Source organism: Oncorhynchus mykiss, chromosome 15 (assembly GCF_057628025.1).
Source record: "Oncorhynchus mykiss isolate SJ-2025 chromosome 15, ASM5762802v1, whole genome shotgun sequence".
NCBI lineage: Eukaryota > Metazoa > Chordata > Actinopteri > Salmoniformes > Salmonidae > Oncorhynchus > Oncorhynchus mykiss.
This window is the reverse complement of record NC_143036.1, coordinates 50892047-50902284: the sequence shown is the minus strand read 5'-3', so window position 1 is coordinate 50902284 and position 10238 is coordinate 50892047. Positions and strand designations below refer to the sequence as shown.

Here is a 10238-nt window from a genome sequence, read left to right as displayed (position 1 = left end):
TAATGTTTGTATGTATGTATGTATGTATGTATGTATGTATGTATGTATGTATGTATGTATGTATGCAATATTTAATTATCACCTGTATTACATGAGAGAACTGTCCCAATAATATATGACATCAACTGTGCACATGCAATACTGTTGGTAAGCCTACATCGTTAAAATAGTGTCAGCCAACAGAGGATGCTGATGGGCATTATGAAAGCAGACGAACACATAGTGAGAGGTACAACAACAGCAAGGGCAGGCTTGTTGATAACTTTGAAACTCCATGAGCGGCCCCTTTAAGAAAGGACGTCTGCTGACATGACGAAATGTCCTGGTCTTGTGTGTGAGAGCTATGAAATCAACAAGCGAGAGAGACTGGTTTCAAACGGTACTGAATGAGATAGTCTATGCTATTCTCTCTTAGGGGGGGGGAGTTGGCATTTCTACAAAACTAATCAAGGCTGCAGCGGGATGTAAATCGTTGCTCTGGTTTACAAAAGAGCGGATTGTGATGGCGGGGCTGAGGCTCAATAAACAGCTTGTGTCTTGGCGGTTGTGAGCAGGTGTACGCTACTGGATACATTCAAAGGCAATTATCAGTGTTAATGAAACTCTGCTACGATTTACGGGCTGGGTAAGAAAAAACTTGATATTTTTAAATATAAATATTGTCCATGCAAAGTAGCCTAGCTCAAGTATTTACGTGTTGTGTCTGTTGGCTTTTAGTTGGGTAATTCATTATTATTTAATGGAGCGCAAGGTCTACTGTGCGTAGACTCATTTACGAAGATTACAATTTAATTGGGAAATAGGAGTTGGGCAGTACAAATAAACAGTATTACAAATGAACGTTGCATCGCCATAGCGTCAACAACAAAAAATTACTGGTGGGAAGCTGAGACTAACCTAACGGACTTGTTACATTATGTCACAGCGGGCCAACACCTACTGTTGCTTGCGCGCTTTGTTACAGTCGCGAAGCAGCACAACACTGGTCCTTCATACTCCGTCGATCACGGTGTTTTTAGGCTCATATCTTACCAGTACCTTTTAGCCTTTTGAGCAGAAGTCTCAGTTCCATTAGTTCCATTCCACAAGTCATTGGATCAAGGCGTCTTCTGTACGGGGAAGGTTTGTTAAGAAACCCCCAGACGCTCGGTCTGAACATTACATGAATCGCTTGCCGTACGGTTTTGGAAGTATAAGGATCTTTCATATCAGAAATAAATGATTTGTGAACAATGTTAAATTGATACTTTTTTTATAGAGTTGGGGGGGTCAGTGTCAGTGTCCCCACATGGACATATATCCATGTTTGTGTGTGCTTATAGAAGACACCTGTTCTAATGTGCTATCTGGCATGCTCCCAAACACCTGTATGTAACAGAAGGCCGCTAAGAAACATGTTGTCACTGAAAAAATACGGTTAGCTGCAACTGTGGAAAAAGTTGTTAAAACGGTACACAACACAGCCATGTTCACAGTGAAGGCCTTAATTCCACTATCAGTTTTGGAAAACTGACTGTCCAAACGGCAAGAGACAAGTGACCTAATTTGGATTTGTGTGTTCAGACCGCTGACAATAACTACGCTAGTTGTCATAATAAGTGTGTGCTCAGCCTTCCTTCAGAAGTGATGTAGTAAGCTATGGTGACAAACAATGCCCTTTTTTTTTTAAAGCCTCAAAGGACGAGATGATCCAACTTTCAAAACGAAGTCCATTTTGGATGGGCAACTTAGTTACCAACCTAGCTAGCTGTTTAGCCTTCTAGCACATTCACTCATTTGTTTGGAAACCAATAAGAAATGCCAAATAACAGTCTAAGAACCAGACGGGTAAATGAATCCGATTTGACCGTTCAAACAAAAGTCCCATGGCCAGGAATCAGATTTGGATTTGACTTCAAACCACCTACGAAGTTGCTTTGAAATGTGGCTTGAAATATCTACCACCATGTGCTTTTTGGCTGCTTAGATTGCAGGAAAAATAACCGATTCTTATGGGATATGCAGAGAAACAGGATTTGAGTCGCTTCAAACTGCCAATGCTTAAGTGTGTATTTTGCATTTGTAAAAGGATTTTAATGTGACAAGAAAGTAAAGGGATTTATGTTTCTACAACCAAATTGCAATTGAGAACCGATTCATGCTTAGTTTTTGGCTGCCAGAGCTTGTCTATCTTTGAACATAACATATACAGTGTCTTGCGAAAGTATTCGGCCCCCTTGAACTTTGCGACCTTTTGCCACATTTCAGGCTTCAAACAAAAAGATATAAAACTGTATTTTTTTGTGAAGAGTCAACAACAAGTGGGACACAATCATGAAGTGGAACGACATTTATTGGATATTTCAAACTTTTTTAACAAATCAAAAACTGAAAAATTGGGCGTGCAGAATTATTCAGCCCCTTTACTTTCAGTGCAGCAAACTCTCTCCAGAAGTTCAGTGAGGATCTCTGAATGATCCAATGTTGACCTAAATGACTAATGATGATAAATACAATCCACCTGTGTGTAATCAAGTCTCCGTATAAATGCACCTGCACTATGATAGTCTCAGAGGTCTGTTAAAAGCGCAGAGAGCATCATGAAGAACAAGGAACACACCAGGCAGGTTCGAGATACTGTTGTGAAGAAGTTTAAAGCCGGATTTGGATACAAAAAGATTTCCCAAGCTTTAAACATCCCAAGGAGCACTGTGCAAGCGATAATATTGAAATGGAAGGAGTATCAGACCACTGCAAATCTACCAAGACCTGGCCGTCCCTCAAATTTCAGCTCATACAAGGAAAAGACTGATCAGAGATGCAGCCAAGAGGCCCATGATCACTCTGGATGAACTGCAGAGATCTACAGCTGAGGTGGGAGACTCTGTCCATAGGACAACAATCAGTCGTATATTGCACAAATCTGGCCTTTATGGAAGAGTGGCAAGAAGAAAGTCATTTCTTAAAGATATCCATAAAAAGTGTTGTTTAAAGTTTGCCACAAGCCACCTGGGAGACACACCAAACATGTGGAAGAAGGTGCCCTGGTCAGATGAAACCAAAATTGAACTTTTTGGCAACAATACAAAACGTTATGTTTGGCGTAAAAGCAACACAGCTCCTCACCCTGAACACACCATACCCACTGTCAAACATGGTGGTGGCAGCATCATGGTTTGGGCCTGCTTTTCTTCAGCAGGGACAGGGAAGATGGTTAAAATTGATGGGAAGATGGATGGAGCCAAATACAGGACCATTCTGGAAGAAAACCTGAGATTTGTCTTCCAACAAGACAATGATCCAAAACATAAAGCAAAATCTACAATGGAATGGTTCAAAAATAAACATATCCAGGTGTTAGAATGGCCAAGTCAAAGTCCAGACCTGAATCCAATCGAGAATCTGTGGAAAGAACTGAAAACTGCTGTTCACAAATGCTCTCCATCCAACCTCACTGAGCTCGAGCTGTTTTGCAAGGAGGAATGGGAAAGAATTTCAGTCTCTCGATGTGCAAAACTGATAGACATACCCCAAGCGACTTACAGCTGTAATCGCAGCAAAAGGTGGCGCTACAAAGTATTAACTTAAGGGGGCTGAATAATTTTGCACGCCCAATTTTTCAGGTTTTGATTTGTTAAAAAAGTTTGAAATATCCAATAAATGTCGTTCCACTTCATGATTGTGTCCCACTTGTTGTTGATTCTTCACAAAAAAATAGTTTTATATCTTTATGTTTGAAGCCTGAAATGTGGCAAAAGGTCGCAAAGTTCAAGGGGGCCGAATACTTTCGCAAGGCACTGTATATGCTACTTTGACTCTTTTAAGGAGTAATGGTAAGCTCCTTAAGAGTACATCATGGCTTAGCAGTGCCTGTCCCTCACCGATGATGTGTTCATTGAATAGAGTTATTAGCAGAGTTGACATGGCGACTGGAATAATGGGGTCAGCTGTGGCTAGTTAGACTCGGTAGCCTACTGTAATTTATATTTGGGTCATAATTTGATCACCCATCATAGACTGAATAGCCTCAATCACAGCACATTATCAAACATGGTATTGTGATGATGAGTCTTCCTTTCAACCTAACGATTTACAGTGTGCCTACCTAGGCAATATGGCCCTCCGCCTTGATTCCGACTGTAATAAAGTGAATTCCTTATTCGTCTCGTAGTTTAGGCCTATAGTGTGTTGTCATCCTGATTTAGCCTAGCTTCCATTTGTAAAATATGTGAGCTTGGACCAAGTGTAGTGAGACTCCTAGACCAAGTAGAATCTCAGCAACTTGGATGAGAGAGAAATAAGCATGACTAGCTTTCTGGTGTCCTCCGAGAACTATACCAATGTCATTTTATAAATTCTAATGGTTGAAATTAGTTTTTTTTTGTCCCTATTCCACTAAATTTGTAATAAAAATGACCGAACACTCAACTCCTTCACTAAAACATTTCAACATATAGCCTAACTTTGACATTCATTCAGAAATCACTCTCCTGAATGAACAATCACATGTAGACTACAGGTTCAGTGGGTCTGCAGCCAGGAATGACATTGACAGGGGGTTGCGTGTATTTCATGTGAAACTAAACAGTCACTAAGGTGACTGCCTAGTAAATGTAACACCTACAAGTGGGTATGAGATGTGTAAAGCACTTGCCAATGAGGGTTTCCGGGTGGGCGTTTCTAGTTGGTATTATTCTCAGAAATGTCTGTCAATTTGTTTTACTATCTCTCACCCTAAACCTAACCATGTTTGATTTAATGTCTCTGTTGAATTCAACAATGTCCTATTTTCTATGCAAGTGTGGGGTCTTCCATCACTGCTAACAATGCCAGTGACTATCCAGTTCCTAGAATGCTGTTCTCTTCTCAGAAAGTGCTCAATCAAACACACACTAGGCATTGAGGAGAGCAGAGCCAAGTCTCTCTGTGGCCCCTTCTCTTTTCCAGCAGACCCACATCAGAGGTTGGAAGCTCATTGACAGCCATGATAGCACTCATGGCTGGCATACAGTAGCAATGGCTCTCATAGGAGTATATAGACTGATGTGCAGTCACGAGTACTGTGTGTCAATGTGCCTGAATATTTATGAGGTGTGTGTGTCTTGAGTCTGTGTCGTCTAACTGTGTATATGTTTGACTGATTGTATGATTAAGCAGTACTTCAGACCTCTCTGGGAATATACCATTGAAGAAGAACTCGCTCTCTTCTCTGAACAACATTACAGCTTTACTCTATAGTACCACCTCGCCTTGCTCCCGCAACTGTCCAAATGCTTCACTAAGCTGATGGTGTTGAGTTCTGTGGTCAATATCTGATCTAAGGTCAGAGGTTAATCAACTCCCTAAATGGTCATGGTTAGGATTAGGGCAATGGTAATCTGATTCTATATCTATGGTTAGGGGTAACTTCTACCTTGATCATCATTGGCAGGGGCTTAGTGACACACTGACCATAGAGGTGTATAATAAGGTGAGCAGAGGACTTCCTAGAGATGCACATGAGGACACAACAAGCTTAGATGACATCCACCTTGAGAGCCAGATCAGATTCCCCTGGCCTGAACTATCCTATAGGAAGTCCTGTGCCTCCATGTGTGTCATCCTTTTTGGTCTGCTCTAATGGTGTCATCACTTGTAGGACACAGAGCTCTGATGCTCACCATTTTACATTAGAGTGAAGGATCCCTTGGCTGTGTAGATTTGTCATTGGTGCCATTCGCATCATTAGATGCTCTCTCAACATTTAGGTTTGTTTGTGTGGGATTTTAATGAAGTGTGAATGAGCCAAGGCCTTTCAGGTAGGTGTGTGTGTGTGTGTGTATCGTGTTCTTTCTCTGTTCACATGTGGGTGGAAGTGTTTTTGTTGTTGTTGTTTTTTCAGCTGAAGGAAAGGGATAGAGGTATGACGGTCCTGATGGTTTCTCTGCCCACACAGAGACCAGAGTCAGTGTTGTGATCAGAGAAACATTGAGTATAATTCCTCTCCTTTCTTTCTCTCATCTAGTGGGCGCCAGGCTTTCCAGCTCCTCTATCTCACTGTTACTCTGAGATGTGCTGCTTCTGCTCCAAACGAATGAAAACGTGAAGGCTGTAGATAGAAAGATGCAGTAGGCCTATAACAACACAGCTAGAACCTTGAGAGCTGCATGGTGTTATCAAGCCAGATCTGTTTCTAAGGGGAGGGGTGTGTGTGAGAGCTATTGTGTCACCCACAAAGTTTCCGCTAGCCCCTTTCCACCCCCTTTCCAGGGCCGGCTCCAGACATAAGCGGTCGCTTAGGTCCCCGACCTGTTTGTTTTCTTCTATTCTTGTTTACAATGAAAGTGACTTGAAAGTGACAATTCCCAACCATAACAAACTGAAAATGCATCCAAAAAGTTTGTAGAGTCACACTTGATGTAATCATTGCGTGCTAGGAATATGGCTCAAAATACTGTCAAGTTTAATGTAATACACTATTAGTTAATTTGTCCAAATACTTATATCTTCAAATTGGGGGGGGGGACTAGATACAGAGTGAGAAAGTTAGACCTAAATGCTAACCTCCCCTGTTATTGGTAATGGTGAGAGATTAACATGTTTTAGGGGTATGCTTTTATGATACCTTTTGAATGGGGGGGGGGGGGACTAGATGCATAAAGTGCTTTTATTTGTAAATGGTAGAATGGATATGTATGAAAATCCCTCAAGTTAAAGGTGACATTCTGCACTGTTGCCTCATACAGAACATTTGATCTAAAATACTGGAGTAGGCTATAAAACCAAATTAAATGTTTTTTTTTTTTAGCTTCACTGCCCAAATATATACTCAGAGGGGGTAGATCTAGGTCAAAAGGATTCGCATGAATCAAGTCGTTAAGTCATATTTTTGGAGTGTTTGAAGTGAGAGGGTGATCGCATCTTGTCTCCATCTCGCTCCACGCCTCGTTCTGGGGTTGTGATCATTTCCTAAGCAGGAAGGGCTGTGGCCCTGGATGATGGCTGACGACTCAACCACTGATGGGCCTTCGATGGATCTACTGCTAGATCTATATGGCTGTGTTCCAAATGGCACTCAATTCCCTTTTCTAGCTCACTACTTTTGAGCAGGGCACTGTAAAGGGAATAGGGTATTTTTTTAAACGCTTGTATCGGCAACACTCAACGATTGTCTTAACTTGTGCATCTGTGTTCCGTAGTGTTTAGGTACTTATTTACAAGAAACTACTTCTGTGCAAAGAAATGTCTTGCTATCGACCCCACCCTTTCATTTTCAGTGCTTTTCAAAGGGGAACCTCTGACCCTTGTCTGTTTGTCTTTTCAGGATTGCTGTACACCATGCTAAGGTAAAGCCGCTGAAGAGAGGGGTGTTGAACATGCTAAAGCGGCTGGACAAAATCAGGTTCAGAGGTCAGAAGCGAGACGACTTCCTGGATCTAGCAGAGTCCCCCAACGGATCCGACAATGAATGTAGCGATGACATCCTGCTGAGGACGAGGCCTTCACTCAAGTCACAAGACACGGAAGAACTAGGAGACCCTGTAAGAATGCATTCCACTTTGCTGTGTTCTTTGACTCAAATGAGAGACCGTGAGTAGGGCCACAAGTTTTTCCTTGCAATGTTACCCGACCAGGAAAAACTCTGGGCCATAGTTGGTCTGGAAAAACTCTACGTCAGTGTTTCCTAGCGTCCATGTTTTTACCTGTGCGTGCGCAAGTTTAGGGTTCTGTATACAAATTGCCTATTATTGTGGCTGGCATGGCTAGAATAAGCGCTCTGACTTTGAGAGGCCTCAAAGGAGCATAGTGTCAGTCACCAGATTCTTGGAACGGCGCTTGACAAAACACACGGCATCAACGGCATCAACAAAACACAAAGCTATGGAATTTCTTGTGCAAGAGTGGTGTCGCATCCCTCCAAGCGAGTTCCAGACTCTTGTAGAATCTATGCCAAGGTGGATTGAAGCTCTTCTGTCTCATGGTGCCCCAACGCCCTATTAAGACACTTTATGTTGGTGTTTCCTTTATTTTGGCAGTTTCCTGTATATTGTGTGTCAGTTAGTGATGTGATGGCTGACTCAACCTGCAGTCCCCACGGTTATATCCACAAGGCAGATGGGTTTAGGGTAGAAGTCGACCGATTAATCGGATTGGTCGATTAATTGGGGCCGATTTTAATTAAGGCCGATTTCAAGTTTTCATAACAATCGGAAATTGGTAAATGTAAACTCTGATTTTGCCGATTTAAAAAAAGATTTAAAAAAAATATATATATATTAAATTTTATTTAAAATTTTTTTACACCTTTTTATTTAACCATTCAAGTCAGTTCAGAACACATTCTCACCTAGGAACGGTGGGTTAACTGCCTTGTTCAGGGGCAGAACCACAGATTTTTACCTTGTCTGCTCGGGGACTCAATCTTGCATCCTTACGGCTAACTAGTCCAACGCTCTAACCACGTGCCTCACGAGGAGCCCACCTGTTACGCGAATGCAGTAAGAAGCCAAGGTAAGTTGCTAGCTAGCATTAAACACTAATCAATCATAATCACTAGTTATAACTCCACATGGTTGATATTACTAGTTTATCTAGTTGCATATAATCGATGCTGTGCGCATTCGTGAATAAGGACTGTCGTTGCTCCAACGTGTACCTAACCATAAACACCAATGCCTTTCTTAAAATCAATACACAGAAGTATATATGTTTATATATATATATGTTAACAGGAATATTTAGACTGATGGATGCCACCCATTAGATAAAATGCGGAACGGTTCCGTATTTCACTGAAAGAATAAACGTCATGTTTTCGAGATGATAGTTTCCGGATTCGACCATATTAATAACCTAAGGCTCGTATTTAAGTTATGTTATAATTAAGTATGATTTGATAGAGTAGTCTAACTGAGCGATGGTAGGCACCAGCAGGCTCGTAGGCATTCATTCAAACAGCACTTTTGTGCGTTTTGCCAGCAGCTCTGCTGTTTAGGACTTCAATCCTATCAACTCCCGAGATGAGGCTGGTGTAAAGATGTGATGTGAAATGGCTAGCTAGTTAGCGGGGTGCGCGCTAATAAGAGTTTCAAACGTCACTCGCTCTGAGACTTGAAGTAGTTATTCCCCTTGCTCTGCATGGGTAACGCTGCTTCGAGGGTGGCTGTTGTCGTTGTGTTCCTGGTTCGAGCCCAGGGAGGAGTGAGGAGAGGGACGGAAGCTATACTGTTACACTGGCAATACTAAAGAACATCCAATAGTCAAAGGTTATATGAAATACAAATGGTATAGAGAGAAATAGTTCTATAATAACTACAACCTAAAACTTCTTACCTGGGAATATTGAAGACTCATGTTAAAAGGAACCACCAGCTTTCATATGTTCTCATGTTCTGAGCAAGGAACTTAAACGTTAGCTTTCTTACATGGCACATATTGTACTTTTACTTTCTTCTCCAACACTTTGTTTTTGCATTATTTAAACCAAATTGAACATGTTTCATTATTTATTTGAGGCGAAATTGATTTTATTGATCAATTATATTAAGTTAAAATAAGTTTTCATTCAGTATTGTTGTAATTGTTATTATTACAAATACATTTTTAAAATCGGCCAATTAATCGGTATCGGCTTTTTTTGTCCTCCAACCTGTATTGGCGTTGAAAAATCATAACCGGTCGACCTCTAGTTTAGGGTCATGAAATATTGTGTGTTAGTTAGTGATGTGCAGGATGACTCAACCTGCAGTTCCCACGGTTATATCCACAAGGCAGAGATGGGGTTTAGGGTCATGAAATATTGTGTGGATGAAGGGCAGGTGGGCGGTCGGGTTGAATAAACTGAATACATAAAAATACAAATGTATCATTCTTATGCCATTTATATCTATAATTGACATTAGGTTTTTCTTTCATAGTTACATTTTTTTTAAATTAGTGTGTATGCCTGACTTGACGCATGACAAATAGCCTACACACCAATTTCCAAATGGGCAGAAAAAGTTAACTTGGATCCACTGAGATTAAAAGGACAATGTCTGCGTGTTTAATTCAATAAGAGAGAAGCTACAAAATGGAGAGTTAAAAATAAAAGAGAAGGGAGGGCCAGAAAAGTGATGTTTGGTAAAGATTTGATGATGGTAATAGAGAATGATCAGTGCCTATGTTGTTTGAGGAGCTATGCAAATTCGCCAGTCACAAGACCAGGACTTCAAATAGACCTACGGCATGTCAAGGGAACTGTTGCCTACTGTTCAGAAGGATTAAATGTCAACTGAAAT

The 10238-nt window shown here is 41.1% G+C and overlaps 1 protein-coding gene across 4 annotated transcripts in view; it reads left to right on the top strand.

Annotated features, from left to right (window-relative positions):
• Positions 1 to 293: 293 nt before the first annotated feature.
• The window catches only part of gramd4a (GRAM domain containing 4a), a 66802-nt gene continuing 56857 nt past the window's right edge, over positions 294 to 10238 (top strand). For 2 of the 4 annotated variants that reach the window (XM_021563381.3, XM_090200239.1), the window contains exons 1-2: positions 307 to 625; positions 7283 to 7499. In XM_021563381.3, the coding sequence (XP_021419056.1) occupies positions 597 to 625; positions 7283 to 7499 (246 nt within the window). In that variant the 5' untranslated portion in view covers positions 307 to 596. Of the gene's footprint in view, positions 626 to 7282; positions 7500 to 10238 lie in introns of all 4 variants that reach the window. The other 2 variants (XM_090200240.1, XM_090200236.1) reach the window with 2 other exon arrangements.